Source organism: Mustelus asterias, chromosome 13, assembly GCF_964213995.1.
Source record: "Mustelus asterias chromosome 13, sMusAst1.hap1.1, whole genome shotgun sequence".
Classification (NCBI taxonomy): Eukaryota; Metazoa; Chordata; class Chondrichthyes; order Carcharhiniformes; family Triakidae; genus Mustelus; species Mustelus asterias.
In genome coordinates this window covers 59237748-59262344 of record NC_135813.1, presented here as the reverse complement: position 1 = coordinate 59262344, position 24597 = coordinate 59237748, and the positions used below count along the sequence as shown (strand labels likewise).

At 41.1% G+C, this 24597-nt stretch overlaps 1 protein-coding gene across 1 annotated transcript in view; it reads right to left on the bottom strand.

The window, feature by feature from the left end:
• The window catches only part of mapk1 (mitogen-activated protein kinase 1), a 111001-nt gene that overhangs the window by 10947 nt on the left and 75457 nt on the right, over positions 1 to 24597 (bottom strand). The window contains exons 4-6 of the mRNA XM_078226843.1: positions 11889 to 12005; positions 5851 to 5965; positions 3979 to 4110 (exon numbers count right to left, since the gene is read on the bottom strand). Of these exons, the coding sequence (XP_078082969.1) occupies positions 3979 to 4110; positions 5851 to 5965; positions 11889 to 12005 (364 nt within the window). The remainder of the gene's footprint in view (positions 1 to 3978; positions 4111 to 5850; positions 5966 to 11888; positions 12006 to 24597) is intronic.

Here is a 24597-nt window from a genome sequence, read left to right as displayed (position 1 = left end):
CTTCAACTCTGTCCTAAACTGACTCCCCCTTATTTTGAGGCTGTGTCCTCTAGTTCTTGTTTCCTTTCTAAGTGGAAAGAATCTCTCTGCCTCTACCCTGTCTAGCCCCTTCATTATCTTATATGTCTCTAAGATCTCCCCTCAGCCTTCTAAACTCCAACTAGTACAGGCCCAATCTACTCAATCTCTCCTCTTAAGCTAACCCCCTCATCTCCGGTATCAACCTGGTGAACCTTCTCTGTACTCCCTCCAAGGCCAATACATCCTTCCGCAAATAAGGGGACCAAAATTGCACACAGTACTCTAGTTGCGGCCTCACCAGTACCTTGCACAGTTGCAGCAGGACCTCCCTGCTTTTATACTCCATCCCCTTCGCGATAAAGGCCAACATCCCATTTGCCTTCTTGATCACCTCTGCACCTGCAAACTGAGTTTTTGCGATTCATGCACAAGGACCCCCAGGTCCCTCTGCACAGTAGCATGTTGTAATTTTTCACCACTTAAATAATAGTCCATTTTACTATTATTCCTTCCAAAGTGGATAACCTCACACTTGTCAATGTTATACTCCATCTGCCAGATCCTCGCCCACTTACTTAGCCTATCCAAATACCTCTGCAGACGTTCCGCATCCTCCACGCAATTCGCTTTCCCACTCATCTTTGTGTCATCCGCAAACTTTGTTACCCTACACTCGGTCCCCTCCTCCAGATTGTCTATGTATATGGTAAACAGTTGAGGCCCCAGCACCGATCCCTGCGGCACGTCACTAGTCACCAACTGCCAACCAGAAAAGCACCCATTTATTCCAACTCTCTGCTTCCTGTTAGATAGCCAATCCTCAATCCATGCTAACACTTTACCCCCAACTCCGTGTACCCTAATCTTCTGCAGCAACCTTTTGTGAGGCACCTTATCGAACGCCTTCTGGAAATCTAAAAACACCACATCCCGTTCCCCTCTGTCAACTGCATTCGTTACATCTTCATAAAAATCCAGTAAATTCGTCAAACACAACTTTCCCTTCATGAATCCATGCTGCGTCTGCTTGATCGAACTATTTTTTTCCAGGTGTCCTGCTGTTTCTTCTTTAATGATGGATTCCAGCAATTTCCCAACTACGGACGTTAAACTAAGCGGCCTGTCGTTACCCGCCTTTTGTCTACCTCCTTTTTTAAACAGTGACGTCACATTAGCGGTTTTCCAATCAGCTGGCACTTCCCCAGAGTCCAGCGAATTTTGATAAATTACAACCAATGTATCCGCTATTACTTCTGCCATTTCTTTCAGTACCCTGGGATGCATTCCATCCGGGCCCGGGGACTTGCCTACCTGTAGTCCCATTAGCCTACCAAGCACTACCTCTTTAGTAATAGTAATCGTTTTAAGGACCTCACCCTCTACAGTCCCACAACCATCAATTTTCGGTCTACCGTGAAGACCGACACAATAAACTTGTTTAAGGCCTCGGCCATTTCCTCGTTTCCCATTATTAAATCCTCCTTCTCATCTTCTAAGGGTCCAACATTTACTTTAGCTACTCTTTTCTTTTTTATATATTTGTAAAAACTTTTACTATCAGTTTTTATATTTTGTGCTAGATTAGTTTCATAATCTATCTTTCCTTTCTTTATCGCTTTCTTAGTAGTTCTTTGTTGTTTTTTAAAGCTTTCCCAATCTTCTAATTCCCCACTAGTTTTGGCCACTCTGTACACATCGGTTTTTAATTTAATACTCTCCTTTATTTCTTTAGTTATCCACGGCTGGTTATCCCTTTTCTTACATTCCTTTTTTATCACAGGAATATATTTTTGCTGAGTACTGAGAAAAATCTCCTTAAAAATCCGCCACTGTTGCTCAGCTGTCCTACCAACTAGTCTGCGTTCCCAGTCTACATTAGCCAATTCTGCCCTCATCCTATTGTACTCCCCTCTGTTCAAGCAGAGGACACTGGTTTGGGACCCTACTTTCTCATCCTCCATTTGTATTAGAAATTCAACCATATTGTGATCACTCATTCCAAGAGGATCTTTCACAAGATCATTAATTTTACCTGTCTCATTACACAGGACCAGATCCAAAATAGCTTGCTCCCTCGTAGGTTCTGTAACATACTGTTCGAGGAAACTATCCCGACAGCATTCTAAGAACTCTTCAAGTCCACCGCGTCAGACTTGAGTCAACCAATCAATATGCAGGTTAAAATCCCCCATGATTATTGCTGTTCCGTTTTTGCACGCATCCATTATTTGCTTGTTTATAGCCCGACCCACCTCAAAATTATTATTTGGGGGCCTATAGACCACGCCCACCAGTGACTTTCTCCCCTTACTATTCCTCATCTCCACCCACAACGAATCCACATTCTGCTCCTTAGAGCCTATATCGTCTCTCACCACCGCCGTGATGTTATCTTTAATTAACAGAGCTACCCCACCTCCTTTTCCTTCCTGTCTATCCTTCCGAAATGTCTGATATCCCTGGATATTCAGTTCCCAGTCCTGGTCACCCTGCAACCACGTTTCTGTAATGGCCACTAGATCATACCCATTTGTACTGATTTGTGCCATCAACTCATTCACTTTGTTTCGAATGCTACGTGCATTCAGGTAAAGTGTCTTTATGCTAGCCTTTATATGGACCCAATTTGTTAGTGCACTCTTTCGATTGCACGCTATGTCCCTACCTGTCGCAAACTGGAAAGCCACTTAGGGCTAAGCTTTTCCTATATATCCCACTCGCAATGCAGTTCCTTTCCTCACCACAGCAAGTCACCTACCATCTGCTACCTGAAAACTGTAGAAAAGTAAAGGAAAAAGCGAAGCAAGAGATAAGGCGGGAGAAGCAGAAGTACGAAGAGAAATTGCAGCACAAAGACAGGAACAGTCTCTGGGTGCAAAGCCACAGGAGATCAGCCAGTTACAAGTAAAAACACAGATTATATAGGACAACTTCTAGAGCACCTGGATCCTTTCTAATTTGACAGTGGTAGACAACTCTCCATTATTACAGCTCTTCATGTGGGAACATAATTTATTCCTATTCAAGAAGATTTCTAATTTCAGAGGATAAGTCACTAATTAGTAGAGATTTGTTTTGTCCCCCCAGGGAAAGGTGCTGCAGCAACTTCCTTGAAGTTTCATCTTGGGGAGTCAGAGGACTTTCTGGAGATGTTGCTGAATTTGCTAGGAGATTTGCTTCTTCCAAGAGGTCACATAGGTGGATTAATGGTTTGTTCTGTTATGCTATGTCTATGTGCAGTGAGCTTAATGCATTCTTTATATATGGCATTAATCACACACAAATTATCCCAAATGTACATGCCAAAACATTTATAACAAAGCCTCTAACTATTTCAGAGAGAGAAGGGATTCTGCACTGTCAGATGTCAGGGTCAACTGATCAGGATGGAACAAGGAAGGTCATAGGTTTTAATCTCCAGTCATTCAATTTAATTTCAGCTGGATCAGAGAGTTTCAAGTTGCATGGCCAGGGAGAGAGAGAGAATGACAGTCCTGCAATAGTGAATTGTACAATACAGGAATAGTGAATTCCCTTTTTATGGATAACAGCCCTAGTGGAACTGGATATTCACGCCTGTCCACCATTCCAAAAGTCTACTGCCTGATAAATATGTGTTATATTCCCTCTTCACTTTTTGGATTGCATGGTTATTGCAGAAACTGCAAGCGAGTCCAATCCTAGTCATCAATAGGACAAATCTCAGTATTTTTCTTCTTGAAACATTCGCAACGTGAGCTTCCCATGTTACATTAAGTGCTTCCCCTTGATCCAAAGGCAAAATTAGTAATACACAATCGTTTACAGTATTTCTCCAAGGTGGTTACAGGTTTAGATGGAAAACAGGAGTCTAACTTGTTCTCAGCACTTCAACCTTTAGATCCCTCTCAAGTGTCACTCAAGCTCAGCAATGCAAATCCGCAGACATTTCTCAAAGGCACCTGTGCTAATTCTTACCTTTCCCATCAGCCTTGGGGAACAGTCTGTTCCAAGGAACTTTGTTCTTGTGGGGCAGAGATTGCAGATAGTTTCTGGCTTTGACATTGATGATACAGTTCAGATCCTCTGGAGAGGGCGAGCCAAGAATACCTAAAAAAACAACAGTGGGTTACTCTGGAAGTTCTTTGCTGGGGTAAAATTTGAGAGCTCCAATCAACAATTCGAAAGGACAGTTTAGCCTGTAACTATACGAGGGATGTTGTGACAATGAACCATGCAGACAAGATTCCATACTCAATCACTAATCTGCATTAAGTTGACTGATTTCAGCTGGAGTGACATTATCAGGGAGTCTGGACTATGGGAAACCCCTGAACAAGTGCAATGCTAGAACAGGATTAACAATAGCTGTGATACCCTTCACAATCATAGAATCTTACAGCACAGGTGCTGGTTAACTTGGCTTATGGTGCCTATTTGGCTCTTTGAAAGAGCTAGCCAATTAGCCCCACTTTCCTGCTCTTTCCTTGGTGTTGAAAACTGGTTCCTTTTCAAAGATTATTTAATTCCATTTTGAAAGCTACTATTGAACTGACTTCTGCCACCTTTTCAGGAGATGCGTAACTGTGGGAAAAAAAATTATCCTCCTCACCTTCTATTCTTTTGCCCGTGTTATGCTCTGCTTACTGACCCTCCTGCTAGTGGAAATAGTTTCTCCTTACTCTAGCAATCCCACTATAATACTGAACACCTCTATGGAATCTCCCCATAACCTTCTCTGCTTCAAGGTCAATCCCAGCTTCTCTAGTTTCTCCATATAACTGAAGTTACTCATCCTTGGTATCATTCTTGTAAATCACAGCACTCTATCCAAGGCCTTAGCACAGTGGGTTAGCGCTGCTGCCTCTCAGCGCCAGGGACCCAGGTTTGATTTCCGGCTGGGGTCACTGTCTGTATGAAGTCTGCACGTTCTCCCCATGTCTGCGTGGGTTTCCTCCGGGTGCTCCGGTTTCCTCCAACAGTCCGAAAGATGTGCTGGATAGGTGCATTGCCCATGCTAAATTCTCCTTCAGTGTACCTGAACAGGCGCCAGAGTTTGGCGACTGGGGGATTTTTACAGTAACTTCATTGCAGTGTTAATGTAAGCCTACTTGTGACACTTAATAAATAAGCTTTAAAAACATCTGTCCTAAAATATAATGTTCAGAATTGGACAAAATACTCCAGTTGAATGCTAACTAGTCATTTATAAAATCTTAGCATATCAAATAGTCTATACACCAGATTATTAAAACCATGATGTTTGCAGAGCCATGAGAAAGCAAAGGGATGTATTGTTCATTTAATACACTGTCTGCTTATATATGGATAAGACCCATTTCTACACTGCATCAGCCATCATGAAAAATATTGTAATCACAATCAGCACAAAGACAACAAAAATTACCAACACGAAAACAATTTCTGAAAAAAAGGGATAAAAGGCTGTAAAATTATTCAGCCAGGGTTCCCAGTCCTAATCACTGTCAAGCAACCCCTGCTGGAAATCAGGATGGGACAAGCATGAAGTTGGACTGTGCTGCATGTGCATTTTTGTCACTCTCTCTCTATATGCCTCAGGTCCAATAGCTTGCTAACACTGACACATGAAGGATGGCCATTTGTGGAGGCACTTTGAACCAAATTCCATCAAGAATTTAACTGGCTCCATGGGAAAGGAATAAATTACCAGAAAATTGTACTCTTTACTCCAAGTAAAGACCATTGGGAAGATTTGCAGATCTTACAAGTGAAATATGGTGGGAACTATTCTGCTTCAAAGAAGACTCCTCTCACAAATATAAGCCATGTCCTCTAAACAGCAAGTGGAGAAGGTAGCGTATTTCTTACCAAGGATATGGTTGAGCTGATCCAAATAGTGTTTCCCTGGGAAGGTGGGTCTACAGGAGAGCATTTCAGCCAGGATACAGCCTACTGACCAAATATCAATGGATTTGGTATACCCCTGCAAGAAAAACAGAACAGCAGTGTACGCTCTCAGGTTATACGTTGAAACTGAATTATAGGCAGATGAGCCAGAACATAGACTTCAAGCAGTTTTGCAATAACGCTTGAACCCCTGTACCTTTAAACCTTGTGATTGCTATAATTTTATCCTTGCTGCTTCAAGTCCAACGATGTATAAACCAACCTGACAATGGCAGCCATAAGACAATGAAATGTGGTGTTAAAACATCATGTGTACAGAAGACAAAAATCAGACACAGTTAACTGATTGTATGAAACTTCAGAATTCTGATAAATTTACAAACTGTTCAGTTTTAAGCATGAATAAATACAAGAGAGAACAATTTGTTCCTTGGACACCATCAATGTTGCTCTTTAAAAAGCTGTTAGATCAAGGCGGCTGTGCTTTCGATTCTCAGTGTAAAGTTTGGTCTTTCTTCCTGGGGCAATGGCAGCCTGCTGAAACTGGCAAATAAGGGACTGAATTCCACTGCCCCCACCCCCAAAAATAATTAGCCAGTGTTCTCTGCCCTGCCAGTAGGTGTGAATGCATAAAGACTGAGGATATAGTTGAATTCAGTTGTACTAAAGAGCCTGCCAAAGTCTAGACTCAAATTAAAGCAGTCAGTGCCACGAAATCACATCCCAGACTAATCACCATCTTTGGAGGGAGACAGGAGGGGATAGAAAGTAATCAGCTAGTTATTGGCACACACTTTACCACAAGTCAGAATTGCGTGCACAGAAAAGAATCACAACCTGACCAGTACTGTTCTGAAATCCACTTACCAAAATTGATCAGTTTTTGACTGTTTTAAAGGATAGATTTGTCAATCTGTAATTTATTTCAGAATCACAACTGTTACAGCACAGGTTGGGGCCATTCGGCCAGTTATGAATAAGCAATTCGTCTAGTACCACTCCTCCATCTTCTCCCCACGACTCTGCACATTCTTCCTTTTCAGACAACTCAATTCTTGAATATCTCAACTGAACCTGCCTCCACCACACACAAGCGGTGCATTCCAGATCTTGAAAATCTCCATTTTCAAGTTGATATATTTTGACACTGGGCATTATTGACTTTGTATTAATGATTTGATTTATTGTCACATGTATTAGTATACAGTGAAAAGTATTGTTTCTTGCATACTGTACAGAGAGGAGGGTGCAGAATGTAGTGTTAGTGTCATAACCAGAGTGTAGAGAAAGATCAACTTAATAAGGTAAAAGAGTTAAAGTTCTAAAAGCACAGAACAAGTGTAAAAGATAAAATGAGAGGGTGTGCTGGGCACAGCTTGCAAGAGGTTGCCAGACACTGGCACCATCTTGGTTTAGCTTCTGCTATGCACGGAGTTAGTGTTTCGCATTACACCAGCTCCAGCACAGCATAAGAAATCATTTGTGTATTTCAGGGTTAGTAAAACTGGAAAGAGCAGATTTGAAAATGGACCAACAAAATATACTGACCTTTCCCTAAAATTTCAGCCAGACTCAATTTGTAAATAAACTTCCTAGAAAACTTGATAGTAAACGCAAACACCAAAATGTGACATTAACATGTGATATATTTGACTCCTGATTCAAGACTCTAAAAGCTGGTAGGTCAACAAAGGGTCCATATGCAGAAACCGTGACTACGTTCAGAGTGCAGCTTACTGACCAGGAAATTCAACACATTGATTTTCTGATCAACTCTCATTCAGAGTGCAATGCTGTAATTATTATACACGAGTGCACCAGAGTGAATTCAAGCTCACCGAACTAATTTTGGAATGAACTTTGCTGATTTAGAACAAGTGCATTATTGACATTTATTGACCTGTCCTCCTCAAACTCCAACCCCTCAAGAAGATCAACCAAGCAAAAATCTTACCTGATGTACACTTTTTATACTTGAAGACATTTAAATACAAAATGAAAGAAAGAAAAGTTAAACTAATTTAAGCGGAGGTCAGTTGTTAAGGTGATAGCCAAAGCACCCTCTATCCTTCCTTTACTTGTCTGTCAGTAACATGAAAGGCCCTGTATTTCCAGCATTTGTCATTGTTATAAATCATTAAATTTAGCCTGTTTTTCATCAACCATACTCTCCAACAACAATCATTATCTCATACGCTTTGTGATTTGAGGAGGTCAGGCATGACCCATAGCAGAATGCTGTGTCCTGCAGCAGGAACAGCTCAGGCCCCCTCTTGGCCGTGCAGATTTTCACAAGCACTGAAGAAACAGACAGAGAGTTCATTTATAACAAAACAAAAATGTCCTCAGTATTCAGAATTAATTACAGTAATTCTCAGCAACCAACGAGGCACATAAATGATTAGGTTGGGTTTTCACTGACAGTTGATTCTCTGAAGGTACAAAACAGCATTTTGAAACTGTGGAGACTTTGTCTTCTCTGCAACCAGACATTACTCAAGGCTGCAAGATGAACAATGGGACTGCAGAAGTTTATAAATTACAACAGAATTATTACACCCATGGGGAAGTCACACAGTTGGACGGCTGCTACTGAGAAACAATTCAGCCTATTATCCGTAACTCATCTGCAATCACCAGTCAAACTGCTTTCAGTTTCAGTCCCATCTATTACAGGGCCCACAGACAGGTTCACTCCAGCACCTAACATCTCCTCCCCCTTTAAAGCTATGTAACATTAAACAGAATTCTGGACTCCTTTGTAGCGAGTTTAGCATCAATGGACATACAACTTGCTCAATGATCATGACATTACTTTGGCAAGTGTTTAAGACCCAGACCTCCAGCTGGAGATAGGTATTCTGAGAAATCAGCATAATTTCTTCAAATCAAGTTTAAAAGAAATCTGAGCATCAGCTTGGGACAGACATCAAGAATCTACACTTACCAAATATTTAATATAGTGCTATGGCTTCTGTAAACCATAATAATCTTCATATTCTGATATCATAGTTAATTGCCTTGTAAAGTTGGATTTCTGGCAGCAACTTGCACTTATTATCGCCTAAGTGTCATGTCGAGTGGGGTAGGAAACCATGGTTTTACAATTAGAGCAACAGTGAGTGACCTCGCAATAAGAGTTCTGGTTCAGAGACATCGGTACTGAACGAGGTGTTGACACAAGTGGTGCCAACTCCATTCACATTCGTCTTCATAGGAATTGTTCGTACTGACCGTATTTGACGAGGACAAAGAGAAGCATGAGGTGTGCTGCCTTCCTCACGTGTTTGCAGAAAATGCAAGCCCCTTCCTCAGGGGATCCTCCCCTCCGCCTGGCACCAGCAGCCACTATCCTCCAAGGTCATAGTTTCACTGCCTACACTGACTCCTCAGCCACCAGTCTGGACAACGAAGAGTCACTAGAGAAGGGTGCTTATCAGTTATCTATTGTGATGTGATAGCTGGTAACTGAACTGAAAACAAGGCCCAATTTTAAAAACGTTTTACTAGATTTTAAGGACAAATATGGCTCCTAATTAGTTTTAACTTGTACATAACGGAGGTATTTGCCCTACTTAACTCTGGACAGCATGCATGCCTGGTACAATATTCATAGAATTTATATCCCTTATAAAATTCAGTAACCAAAATAGCCCTTTCCCTATACTAAAGATCAAATAATTTACAATCTGGATTTACCAACATTACCACTTAACAGTTCTCCCCAAAGACATTTAAAGGAAGACAAACAGAGTGGAGTTAGCAGCATAACTCCAATGTTCACGTCAAAACCCATATAATCGATGGGTAACAGTTGAACCCTGCAGTTGCTCCTGTCTTGTTAGTCAAATTTGATTACTAGGATCATGATCGCACACAAACATGGCAGGCCATTTCAAGTTAGACACAGCTGAACAATTGTTGGGAAGTTGAGCAGAGTAATTGTAGATTGGTGTTTATAAAATGCTAGGGGAAAACTGCATGGCCCCTTTAAAAAGATGGTGTTTTTTCTGTGCTTAGAAAGTTAAAATGCAAGTATATGTAGAGTACAAAAACGAAACATCCAAAATGAAACATTTGTATCGAAAGGCCAAGTAGCAGTGTTACCAAGCCAACAGACTTGATTTTTTTTGAATGAAGCACTTCATTACCAAGAACCTATTAAATTTAAATCTGATGGTTTTGGCAACCTAGGACCAATCTTATTGTAGGGGACATTGATATGTCATCACAGGTATAAAAAAAGGGAGGCAGTGGGACAAAAGGCAGAGAGCAACTGCCATCTGCAGAGTTACAGCTCTTAGTTCAGCTCTCAGCTCTGGAGAGAGAACTGCTGGTTCTCATGGTCTCACTTATGTCTTAAGAGAAAACATCATCTCGATATCGAAGTTCACAAACATTCGAAGACAGAAGAATCAACACAGAAGGCCCAGAATATTCCAGAAGATGCCAAACCTGGTTGTAATTGAGACACTAAATTCTTTGTTAACGAGTGGGAATTGTAGTTATCTGAACAGTATTCAATTACAATCTTGTTCTATTTGGCTTGTTAATAGTTTAATGGATTCACTGTTGGATAAATAAATGGTTTCTTGTTGATTTGAGTGTGAGGGAGTTATTTTAATTTAACCACTAAAAGTTGCTGAGGAGCAGATCGTACCACTTCACACTCACTTTTTACAGATTATGAGGTGAGGCACTCCTCTTTGGGGGGGGGGGGGGGGAGAGAACCTCCGCTTTATAATACAGTTCAATACAGAACACCTCTAGGGAAAAAAGGTCCTCTCTTCAAGTATCAATTCCTAGTCTTGGGTAAATGCCGCCACCAACATTCCAAGATTCACAGCTATTGTTAGTAGCGGCTGCTAAAAGGCATTTTCTATGGGACTTTGTGGCCTTTGTCAAAAGAACGTGTCTCACTGGTATATTTTCTCCCCTTTCCCCAATTTGTGATCCAAGCTAAGTTCCAGAGTGGTGTCCAACTTTAAACTGGTCACAATGTTGTGTGTGCAAAATCCTATCAAAAAATACAGCGACATGATGAACAATTAAATTCCTCAATTCATCCCTTGGGATGAAATTTAATGCATTTTAACACCACCATGAGAAAAAGCACTTAGTTAAGCCAATGCAGTGTGCGCGCGCGCTGGAGTGTCATTTGAAATGTTTAATGTGTCAGCTCAAATTGCTCCCACCAGTGACAGTCTTAAAGCATATGACATGTCATCAAATGACAAATGGTGCAACTGCCAATAAACTAACAGGAGTAAATGGCAGGAAGGAAAGCAAACCTGGTCAGAGACTAGCCAATGTTCCAAATCAAAGTATTTGGTTGACCATCACATATATAGTTCAATGTACTAGAATTTTCATTGCTGCTTCTCAGGTTTGGGGATCGGGGGTGGACTCAACATTTTAACCGGAATAATTAGAGCAAAAGGTGTCAATTCACAATGTCACTTAATTTTTTTGGAAGCCTAATTTATTAAGGAATAGGTTGAAGTTCTCATGTGTTGCAAAAAGATGGTACAGCCACCTTTAGGGATTGATAATGGACAAAGGGACTTGCTTTCAGGATATCACAAAATGATTTAAATTGCCACATGTATTGATATACAGTTTCTTTTATACTTTCCAGATAAAGCATACTGTACATAGAGAAGGAAAGGAGAGGGTGCAGAATGTAGTGTTACAGTGATAGCTAGGGTGTAGAGAAAGATCAACTTAATGAGTTAGAATAAAGTTTTAAAAGCATAGAACGAATGTAAAAGATAGAATTAGAGGGTGTACTGAGCACAGCTTGCAAGAAGTTGCCACACTCAGGCACCATCTTGGTTTAGCTTCTGCTTTGCACAGAGTTAGTGTTTCGCATTACACCATCTCCAGCATAGCATAAGAAATAGTGTATCACAGGGTTAGTAAAACTGAAATCAAAACTGCCTGAAGCAGTTGGGTCAACTTTGGTTCGGCATTAAAAATCAAACAGCCCAAAAGCTCACCTTGGAGTTGAGCATAATCTCAGGTGCTCGGTACCAACGGGTGGCAACATATTCCGTCAGGAATCCAGTATGATCATGGTCAGGGTCGGCCACACGTGCCAGTCCAAAGTCACAGATCTGCAAGGGAGGAAAATCAAAGCTTTATTTCTATATTAGGAAACTACAATATTTCCTACTCCATGTATTGAAGTGGTGCCAATATCTGAAAATATGTTCTATGCTGTAATTGAGGGCAGAATCCGTAGCCACACCTTACTCACAGACCTTCTACGCAAAAGCTGGTGGTTACTGCCAAAACTGCAAATAAAAGCGTTATGATCAACCCACACAACATCCCAAAACTCCCAACCACTCTTCCGGTAATGCATCCGATTCACATTCCCTTTGATGTTAAACTAACAGGTCTAATTTTCGGGAGGAAATTGGACTCAAAGCTTCTCACTTTGCAGATTTAAACAATGAAAGGGAGGTTTGAGGGAATTGCAGAAAACACACAAGTTGCATCCCAAGAGATTTGACGGGGTGGTGATGAGCAGACTGGTGTGATGCAGGGCAGTGCTATCTGACCCTTCAACAAAATAAATAACACTGATTTTTCAACACTGCAATTGTGTTTGATAGATGTGTGAAGGAGGAGCCAGGAAACCCAGGAGGCAGAGAGGTTTGCAGTCTGTTAGCTTATATGACAGTTTGATCACCAGTTGGGAAATTACTCCCAAACTGACAGTAAGTGGAGGTGAGGATGTCCAAATACAGTGAAAATTGAAGTAAATGGTCACCCTGGGAGCAGCACTGAATTGGCTGTTGCATCTGGCAGCATTGAACAACAGACAAAACAGCAAAATTTAATGTCCTAAACCTGGCCACAGCAATCTACTAGAAAAACCTCATTTATATCAACCGGTTACTGACTGCAGCAGAAATACCAATCATTTAATCCAGGTCAGTTTATTAGGAACCGGCCAGAATTCTGGCATTGTGCATTAATAACGCCAAAAATAAACCTGGGGGTCACATGATGCAAGTGCAGGAATGGCTGCATTTTTGCAAACCCTGGCGCAACTAACTTTTAATCTCATTTATCCTGATGCACAACCCATAATTATCTAATCCTGGAATGTATACTCTGTGCTATGTTCCTAGAAGATCCTGGTTAAATTGGGGTGACGGGGAAGAGTAAAGTCAAGGAAAAGCATCATTTGGAGACAGCCGGGGTGGGGACCTGCTCGCAATGACTGTTTAGCTGGCGAGCGGCTAACTCTCTGGCAATTCTAATGTTCTTCTCACTCTCCGAGCTTTCTTTTCATTATCTGGGTCAGTTCGGTGCTGATATCAGCTCCGATTTATTCTATTTGATACGACAGGGCTTCCCTCATCAGGTTGGAGGGGGCAGATTGTATCTTTTGCCTATATAATCCCATCTGTAGGTGTCTTGCCGATTCATCTTCTTCCAATTGGTGGGGTCTCCTTGGTGGGAAAATGGGTTTAATTTTCCAGCTGAAGGTGGAGCTTGTGTGGCACCTCCGGTGTGGCCGGAGATGAACAAGGCTTATTTTGTGGTGAGCCCAAGCGTGGTGAAACACTCCTTGGCTTATTGACTCTTCTTGTATCGATGTCAAAATCCCTTATTTTCTTTGGTTGTGTAGGCAAGGTAGCAGCTACTTTGAAAATTAGTACTTAGGTGTGGACATTTTATTACAGGTTTAGGTCTCCCTAATCATAGAAAATCAGAAACCCGACAGCACAGAAAGAGGCCGTTCGGCCCATCGAGTCTGCACCGACCACAATCCCACCCAGGCCCTACCCCCATATCCCTACATATTTACCCACTAATCCCTCTAACCTACGCATCTCAGGACACTAAGGGCAATTTTAGCATGGCCAATCAACCCAACCCGCACATCTTTGGACTGTGGGAGGAAATCGGAGCACCCGGAGGCAACCCACGCAGACACTAGGTGAATGTGCAAACTCCACACAGTTTGGAAAGAGTAATGGAAGGTAGCTTGTTAATTTGGATACCTGGGCTCTATTTTATCTGCACTCTTCCTGTGAGGCTGTATAACCTCTGCTTCTATTATTTATGAGTGTGTATATTATAATGCTGTATCTTGGATTTTGGGTTGTATCCTGATGTTCCCCCCTTTCTGAGGTATCCTTTCATTGTTCGGAGGTTTCAGGTACCGTTTAAGCTCTAATTAGTTTTTGTATTTGACCCCCATAGGGGCTCCTTATGCTATATGACTCGATCCTTGTTATCCTGTGGGTGAGATTGTGCACCATTATGCCATGTGCTTATGGCTTTATCCTGTTATCCCCCACTGTGTAATATCGTTTCATTATCCGTACAAAGAGAGGCAGAGAGTATGATCAGAACAGATTGTAATTGACGATCAAAACCAATTGTAACGATATTTCCTGGCCTTTTCTATGTATATGTGGAAATTATGCTATACTGTACCAATCTTGAGGGTGTGTTGCATTATTTGTAAAAATGAGGAAAATCTTTAATCAAGATATTTTAAAAATAAATCCAATTTATTAATTTAGGTTAGATATCAATTAAAGAATAAAATTAGATTTGTCTCACTGAAAATTTGTCACGTCACCATGTATCAGAGAAACATCACACATTATCATTTATATTTTCACAGCATCAAAATGCATTTTCAGTTTTGCTGTTTTTGCAGCCAGAAGAAGCAGCTATGTGTGCTTAGACTGTTTTACTTTGGTTCAGACGCCAAATTCAGATCTGGTCACCAAACACCAGGTTCCCTCTCAGCCTACTGAGCACAAGAGTTGAGCTGACCAAGCTGATTAACTGACTGGTTCCGACGTCAATAGTGATATTGTGATGCAGTTTATATGCACAATGTTGACAATCGAATTACCATTGGGGCCAACACCATGTGAAACTGGCATCAGATATTCCACAATTCTGGGAGGCAGTCACGTTGAGGTGGGGATTTGCATATCAGTGTTGCTGTATTACAAATTTAATACTGGATTTGCATCAATACCAATGTGAATTTGGCAGAAAACGTACGCTGCAATAACTGAAGTCTGTTCGCTAATCTTTTTTTCCCTGTGATAAATACAAAATGTACTCCAACAGTCACAGAACAAATTTCAGGCATGTTTAGAACAAAGACACAAGGAAAAATGGTGGATCTGAATACCAGCACACAACAAAAACACAAGCTTTTACATTAACCATTTTTAGGAAAAACAAAAAAACTGAAGAGTTATGAGGGGCTCTGACACAATTTTGTTCTTGAAATTATAACTTTTGTGGCAGACCCTAGCATGCATTATTGTTGCAAAGGTCCACAAACATCCAGTCAGGTATGATGGTAGATCCACCATTTTTAAACTTAAATGGCAAACAGAGGGGGGATTATCAGCCTGCAAAAAGGTGTTGCTAAGTACTTAACACTAAGGACAAAGGCAATATAGAAGGATAACTAACACCTTTATAGAACAGTACAGCACAGAACAGGCCCTTCGGCCCACCATGTTGTGCCGAGCTTCATCTGAAACCAAGATCAAGCTATCCCACTCCTTATCATCCTGGTGTGCTCCATGTGGCTATCCAATAACCGCTTAAATGTTCCTAAAGTGTCTGACTCCACTATCACTGCAGGCAGTCCATTCCACACCCCAACCACTCTCTGCGTAAAGAACCTACCTCGGACAGCCTTCCTATATCTCCCACCATGAACCCTATAGTTATGCCCCCTTGTAATAGCTCCATCCACCCGAGGAAATAGTCTTTGAACGTTCACTCTATCTATCCCCTTCATCGTTTTATAAACCTCTATTAAGTCTCCCCTCAACCTCCTCCGCTCCAGAGAGAACAGCCCTAGCTCCCTCAACCTTTCCTCATAAGACCTACCCTCCAAACCAGGCAGCATCCTGGTAAATCTCCTTTGCACTCTTTCCAGCGCTTCCACATCCTTCTTATAGTGAGGTGACCAGAACTGCACACAATATTCCAAATGTGGTCTCACCAAGGTCCTGTACAGTTGCAGCATAACCCCACGGCTCTTAAACTCCAACCCCGTTAATAAAAGCTAACACACCATAGGCCTTCTTCACAGCTCTATCCACTTGAGTGGCAACCTTCAGAGATCTGTGGATATGGACCCCAAGATCTCTATGTTCCTCCACAGTCTTCAGAACCCTACCTTTGACCCTGTAATCCACATTTAAATTTGTCCTACCAAAATGAATCACCTCACATTTATCAGGGTTAAACTCCATCTGCCATTTTTCAGCCCAGCTTTGCATCCTATCTATGTCTCTTTGCAGTCTACAACAGCCCTCCACCTCATCCACTACTCCACCAATCTTGGTGTCATCAGCAAATTTACTGATCCACCCTTCAGCCCCCTCCTCTAAGTCATTAATAAAAATCACAAATAGCAGAGGACCAAGCACTGATCCCTGTGGCACTCTGCTAGCAACCTGCCTCCAGTCCGAAAATTTTCCATCCACCACCACCCTCTGTCTTCGATCAGATAGCCAGTTACCTATCCAATCGGCCAACTTTCCCTCTATCCCACACCTCCTTACTTTCATCATAAGCCAACCATGGGGGACCTTATCAAACGCCTTACTAAAATCCATGTATGTGACATCAACTGCCCTACCTTCATCAACACACTTAGTTACTTCCTCAAAAAATTCTATCAAATTTGTGAGGCACGACTTGCCCTTCACGAATCCGTGCTAACTATCCCGGATTAATCCGCAACTTTCCAAATGTGAAATTTGTGAAATTCCAAAGTCTTCCTGGCAACTATCTAAAGCTGGACCAGGCTGTTTGCAATCTCAATTCTACTGAACGTAAACTGAGCTTCCAACCTTGAACTTAATTTTCAATTTACTGTGTTCTCCATTACAGACTGTTATTTCCATATTTGTAACATCACCCATCTCTGCCCTCTACGGCCTTCGTCATCTTCAGATACTCTGTTCCAATTCTATTGTATCACCTGGTGATATTGTATTAACCTGGTGTTATTGTATTGTATTGTATTAACCTGGTGTTGTGAGACTTCTTACTGTGTTTACCTCAGTCCAACGCCGGCATCTCCACACCAATTCTATTGGCCAGCTGCCCATCTTCCACCTTTCAAAAAAATTTCTTCCCGTTCAGATCCCTCCAAGGCCTCACCTCTTCCCATCTGAGCAACCTCCTCCAGCCTGCGACCCAATGAGATATCGTGCCTTGTGTGCATTACTGAACTTCTTTTCCCCACCACTGGCAGCCGGGCCTTCAGTTCCCTAAGTTGTAAGCCCCCGAATTCACGCCAGAAACACCCCTGCCTCTTCTCACTTTCTTTCAAACTTAAAATCCAACTCTTTGTCCAAGTTTTTCGGGCAGTTTGGTGTCAATTTTGTTCGATTAGATTTGTGAAATCCTTAGCCGGTTTTACCACAAAAGGTGATAGACAAACAGTTGCTTTCTATTGTTGAAAAGATAGATATGTTGCCAAAGCATTTTGTCTTGCATTTATCAGAACAATTTTTAAACAATCGGCAATTTTACCAATCACAAAAGGGCAATTAGTCAAATCAGATTGACAGAGCTGTTGTCGAGGAGAAAACAATGGGGAAACTAAAGGCTCGACAAATAGCTCAACAATTCAGAAACGTACGAGGCTTGTACATATTCATTTTGTTTGCAAAGGGTCTCTGCATATAAATTTATGTTACTTCTAGTAGAGTCATAGAGATATATAGCATGGAAACAGATCCTTCGATCCAACTCGTCCATGCCAACCAAGTTTCCTAAATTGGGCCCCATTTGACCCATTATCCTCCTGATCATTTCAATGTTGTTAGTGTACCTGCTTCTACCATTTCCTCTGGCAGCTCACTCCATCTATGTACCACTCTAAAAAAGTTGGCCCTTGGGTCCCTTTTCAATCTTTCCCCTGTACCTTGAACCTATGTCCTCTAGTCTTAGACTCCCTTATTAAATGAGCCACATAAGCTCAACTGGTTATATACCACCAGGTGCTAGAGAACCACACACAGACATTGGCGAGCCCAGGGCAGCGAGTCACCCAGACAGCAAGCTAGGGAACCCCGTGTGCAGCAGTGCTGGAAGCTCCGTAATTTCCTTTCTTTTGCCTCCCGGCTTTCTTAAACAGGGGTGTTACATTAGCAATTTTCCAGTCCTCTGGGACCCTCCGTCTCCAGTGATTCAATATGGTCCGTACTCTACCTATTATGAACAAACAAAGGGAGGTGTTTGATTTTATCAGCCAATCACTGGGACATATGGCTCACGTACATGTCATTGCATCAGCACTGAAATTCATAGGCATAGCATCTTTTTGGACTGATGGCAGCATCTTGTTAGTGAAATATACCATTCCCATCGCAGCAGTGAAACAGCTCACTTAACACGTTATTCAATTTCTGAAATAAATTATCTTGGAAAGGCATTTTTCAGATCTGAAAGTGGCAGTCTTTGATCCATTTGTAGGTTTACACAATACACAACAGACAATGATCTGATCAGGATAACCACTGTCCCACATGATAGCTTTGATGCACTCTATTTCTGTATCAAGCTTGCAAGGTTAGCAAATGCTATTTACAAGATTGCTGATAAGGCCAATCTTAATAGCGCATGGAGCTACACAAATCCCAAGATGCATATTGATCACTGAAGCTTATATTAGACAGAGGAAAGACATTTCGGGATTTTTCAACTAGCATATCAAGGACAAAGAGCATGCTAGACTGCTCCATTTCAAAAGTGGATTTGAACGTGGTATGGAGCACATTAAGGTGAACAATCCGGAGTTCACTAATAGCTACGCTAACAATCAATTTAAGATAATCAATTAAGCTCATAACGTGGGTCATTTATGCTTGCTAGAAGTGACATACATTCATACACGGACTCATTCTCTGCAAGCAAAAAGAATACGTTCAAGTCTTGCATGTTCTTTGAATTGCACGAGTGTGAGAGGGAGCTTAGTTTCCCATTGCTTCCTTCATGGTACCACTTTCGCCAGAATCCGTTTTGCCACCAATCAGCCCGCTTTCTGTTGCAAAACAAATTGTCGTCATTTGAAATTTAGCATTCTTGTATTTGTTCTGATGACTGCAAGGTGAAAAGCTTTGGTAACATGCGTCTCTTTTCAGCAAATTCTAAGTTCCAAGTTACTCTATATTTGGCATTTCAGTAACTATTAGTTCCTTTATTTTGAGGGGACAGTCATCTCAGACCTTCATTAGCATCAAATGGTCCACATTGAATCATTTCCTGATTTTCCAGCTGTGGGAAGGCTGCCAATACCCACTTACCAACTAAGTTAAGCCATATTTAAGCTTGAAAACTATAACTCCTTATGTTGTGCACTACATTCAATCTGACATCTCAAAGTAGCAGCTAATTTCAAGACCGGATTCCATAGCCCTGCTACCACCCTACCCACTTCTCCACAGGACGTACCGAGATCCACTGGGTACAGTATCAGTGGTACCAGTGATCATCTGGTACTTCAACCAGGTAACTAGTCCCATTCTACAAACCTAGAGGAGTCAAGTACCCGGCTACTGGGGCCAGTTAAGAAGGATGTCACGACAACCTTGGTCTTATCTATCACACGTTCATGTTTTGGCAAACAAGAGCATGACTAAGACTTGAACCTGAGACTTTATGGTGTGTGTGGCATTTATCAACGGAACTATTAGCAGAGTCAAATTCCACTGGTAGCTGCCAGATTATAAAGTAAAAGCAAACAGAAAATGTTGCAATTGCAAGGCAAGCCCAGCAGTATCTGTAACGAATTAAAAAGTCTCTGTGGCAGTAATCAGTCTTTTTGCTTTTCAGATGCTGAAAGTCTCCATTTCCTAAATTTTGAAAATTTCCTGATGGTGAATAGAATTGATGCCCCCCACCCCCCCGCCAAAATAACACTTAACCAGAGGAACACCTCACCGCAATGTTGAGAGAGAGAGAAGTGGTATTATCTGCGCTTCAGCAACTTTTGATTAAATCAAAATAACTACCTGAGACTCTCTCTTTAAAATCGACAAGTAACAATTTATCTAACAGTGAACAAGTTAACCAAACTACTAACAAACCAAATAGAACACAATTCTAATGGAATGCTGTTTAGATAAATACAGTTCCCACTTAACAAAAAAATAGAATTTTAGTCACTCTCTAAATTACAACCAGATTTGTCGTCTTCTGGAATATTCTGTCTTCTTTGCTCTCTAGATGAGGCTTTGAGCTAAAAGCTATGGGCTGTAGCAGATGGCAGTTGCTGTCTCTGCTTATCGTCCCACTGCCTATTCTTTTATACCTGTGATGACATATCCACATCCCCTACAATATGTTTGGTTCTCAGGTTACCAAAACATCAAATTGAAATCGAATAGGTTGCTGGCATCCAAATGCCTGAAGCCTGTTACCAAGGCAACCCTGCTGTTTGTCCTTTGATACAAATGTTTCAGTCTGTGTACTGCATATGCACCTGCATTATTTTTTAAACTTACTAAGCACAGAAAAGACCCACCTTTTTTAAAGGGACCATGCAATACTTTCACCTCAACATTTTACAATTTTTAAATAATTTTACAAACACCAAATTCTAACATTCTACTCAACTTCGCAACAATGAGGAACAATGATTAAGGACTAGGGAGCTTAATGTCTTGGCCTGTTCCAGAAAATAATTTTGTATTTTACGCACGAGGAAGAAATACATTGATTTTTTTAAAAATCTCAATCTGTTATTTAATCATTTACGGCTTTTTTTTAAAAAAGATCACTCATACAGGGCAAAGGTTTCCCCATCCTGTTACTTACAGGTCCTAAAGGGAACGGAATCAAATTAAATCTTACAATTATGGGGTGATGCTAGCAATTTAAGCAAATAACTCCATAAAAGTAGGTTTTGCTATTGCACAGAGTGCAGGAGGTAAGAGTGAGCAGAGATTTGAGTGGGGTAAGGAACGAGTACCAGCTTGGGCATTTGGTGCAGGTTTTTATGCACTTGTTTGAGCCTCCAATGTTCAAAGGCACACAGATAGATGATTGATGGGTTTTAGAAAGTTATTCCTCTAAACAGGGGCAGCAGTTTAGACCAGTGTTGGGGACATGTGTATTAAATTTATTGTTTTGAACTACCTAACAATTACAGATAACAGTTGAGTGGTATTTCTAAACTTTATTTGGTGAAAAAAAAATAAAGATGGCAGGACAGTATATGTGTTCCAGTTGTAGCATGTGGCAGCTGGCACACAGCGTGATTCACAACCACATCTACAGTTAGGTTTCTGCAGCTCAATGAACTTCGGTTCAGAGTTGATGAGCTGGAGTAAAAGATCTGGACACTGCGATACATCAGGGAGGGGGAAGTTACCATGACCAGAAGGCTGTCACGCCCCTTAGACCAGGCACTTCTGATTTTGTCTGTGGTCAGGGACAAGAGGGGGGAAATGCAACTGAGGCAGGTATGGGGACCCAGAAAACAGCAGAATGAGCATACATACTGTTACAAAGTTGAGTAGAGTAATTATAGATTGAAAAGTAGGATGGTAGAATTTGGTGTTTGCAAAATTGTAAAATGCTAAGAGCAGCATGCATTGCATGGTTGCATTAAAAGGTGGCCTTTTGTTTGTGTTTAGAGGTTAGAAGTGCAAGCAGTGTCCAAAATGAAACATTTATATTGAAAGGCCAAGCAGCAGTCTTACCAAGGTAACAGGCTTACAGGTTTTTGAATTTAGCCAATCAATTTGAATCAGAACACGCTTTTGAATTTAGCCAGTTTGAATCAGACACTTAGATACCAGCAACCTATTAAATTTAAATCTGATGGTTTTGGCAACCTAGGACCAATCCTATTATGAGGGATATTGATATATCATCACAGGTATAAAAGTGGGACAAGGGGAGAGAGCAACTGCCACAGCTCTTAGCTCAAAGCCTCATCTAGATAGAAAAGAATCAACAGAGAAGGCCTAGAATATTCCGGAAGAGACAAAACTTGGTTGTAATTTACAGTGACTAAAATTTTATTTTTTTGTTAATTAATGGGAATTGTATTTGTTGGAACAGCATTCCAATAGAATAGTGTTTTATTCAGTTAATAGTTTAGTTAAACTTATTCACTATTAGTTAGATAAATAAATAAATTGTTACTTGATGATTTTAGAGAGCGTGTCACAAAATTATTTTGATTTAAACACTAGAAGTTGCTGAAGAGCAGGTCGTACCACTTCACACTCACCGTTTACAGATTATGGAATGAGGTACTCCTCAGTGGTTGGGTGTCAGTTCTGGGGGGGGGGGGGGGGGGGGGGCAGGGATCAACTTCTGCTTTATAACAATACATACAAGCAATGGAGAAGCCTCAGCCCCTGTAACTGCCAAACAGGTTTGATGTTCTTGCAGCTTGTGTGGACAAGAACAGGGCTGGCAGGGAGGATGAGCAAACTGACCACAGCATCATGGTGCAGGGAGCCATTCAAGTTGGGGAATAAAAAGGAATGTTGATGTAATAGACAGTATAGTTAGCTGATAGATACTGTTGTCTGCAGCTGAGAATATGAACCCTAAAGGTCGTGTCGTGTGCCTGGCATCAGGGTTAAGGACATCTCTTCAGGACTGAACAACAAATTGGAGTGCGAGGAAAAGATCCAGTTATCATGGAGCACATGAGAACCATTGAAATAGGTAGGACTAGAAAACAGATTCTGCTGTGGGAGTATGAGCAGCTGGGATTAAATGTGAAAAACAGAAGCACGAGATAATCTCTGGATCACTACTGAAACCATGAGCAAATTGGTACCAGGTAATAGGCTCAAGAGTTGAATTTGTGGCAAAAGATTGGTGCGACTGAAACGGATTTCAATTTGTGGGGCAGTGGCACCAGTACTCGGAAAGAAAAAGCTGCGCTGTTGGGTCAGCCTTCACCTGAACTGCACTTGGATCAGTGTTCTGGAGAGTTGTATAACTCGGGCTGTAGAGAGGGCTTTAAAATAAATAGTTGGGGAGGGGTGGGTGAAAGGAGATTTGGAAAGTTGAGTGTACAGGGTGGTGATACGTGTAATAACTAGAGTGTGATAGTATATGCAATAAGATGGATGAATTGATAGAAAAAATAAATGTGTTATAATCATGACAGATAGTAACTACAGCTGGGACTCGAGGGTATTTGGCATTTTTGAAGGACAAGGAGCGAAGGAGATGGGGTGGGTCTGTAAATAAAGCATGAGATCAGTACAGTAATGAGAAATGAACTTGGCTTGAAGGATCAAAATCTATAATCAGTGTGGGTGGAGATTAGAAATAGCAAAGTCAGTCACTACTATCAGGGGACCTATACTAAGCTGCAGCACAGATCATAAACCAAGGAATAATGGCGGCCTGTAAGAAAAGGTACTGCACTGCAGTCAGAGTGCAAGATATTAATCTGCTTATAGAATGGCTGAATCAAATTGCCTGAAGTAGATTGGATGAGTTCACAGACAGATTATATTTGGGACAGTTTCTTAGAACAATATATTCTGGAACCAGCCAGGGAGCAGGCTACTTTAAACCTGGTAATGTCTATTGACAGCAAGAAGTCTCACAACACCAAGTTAAAGTCCAACAGGTTTATTTGGTAGCAAAAGCCACTAGCTTTCGGAGCACTGCCCCTTCGTCAGGTGAGTCCAGCGCCGGCATCTCCACATCTTAATGTGTATTGAGACAGGATTAATGACAAATAGCCTCTAGGTAAGAGTGATCATAGCATGATTGAAATTCGCATTCAGTTTCAAAAATATACGAAATTCAAGTATGAAAATAGTCTTAAGTTAAGGATGATATCAAATTGAAAGAAATGTAAAATGTTGCAAAGACTAATAAAGACCACAAAGATTGGGTAAATTTTAGAAACCAGCAACAGATGACAAAAAGAGGGAGAAATTGGAGTATGGGAGAAAGATGGCATCAAGTATAAAAAACAAACAGTAAAAGCTTCAACAAGTATGTAAAAAAGGAAAGGAGCATGTAAAGTGAGCAAGGGTCCCTTAAGAGGGTGAGACTAGGGAATTAATAATGGCAGACAAGAAAATAGCGAAGACTTTCAACAAGTTTTTGGATCTGGTTTCACAGCAAAAGACACAAAAAGCACTCTAAGTATGGGACAAAAACAGGGGAAAGGGACGGAGAACATAAAATAATTACTAAAGCACTAGGAACATTAATTGGACTCCAGGCTGACAAATCCTTGAACCAGATGGCCTGTATCCCAGGGTAAAGGCAATGGCTGTAGATATAGCATTGGTGTAATCTTCCAAAATTCCCTCGATTCTGGAAAGATCCCAGCATTTCAGAAAATTGTAAAAGTAATACCACCAATCGAGAAATGAAGGAGACCGAAAGCAAGAAACTATAGGCCAATTGGTCTAACATGTGTTATTGGGAAAATGCTGCAATCCATTATTAAATAATAGTAAAACATTTAGGAAATCGCAAAACAAACAAGCAGAGTCAACATAGTTTTGTTAAAGGGAATGTGAAAGGGAATAAAGTTCTTTGGGAATGCAACAAGCGGGTGAATAAAGGGGAACCAACAAAACGTGTAGATCAATTCCCAAAAGGTGTTTGATAAGGTGCCACAAAAAAGATTCCTGTGCAGATTCAGAGCTCATGGTTTTGGGATGATATTAGTATGGACAGAGAATT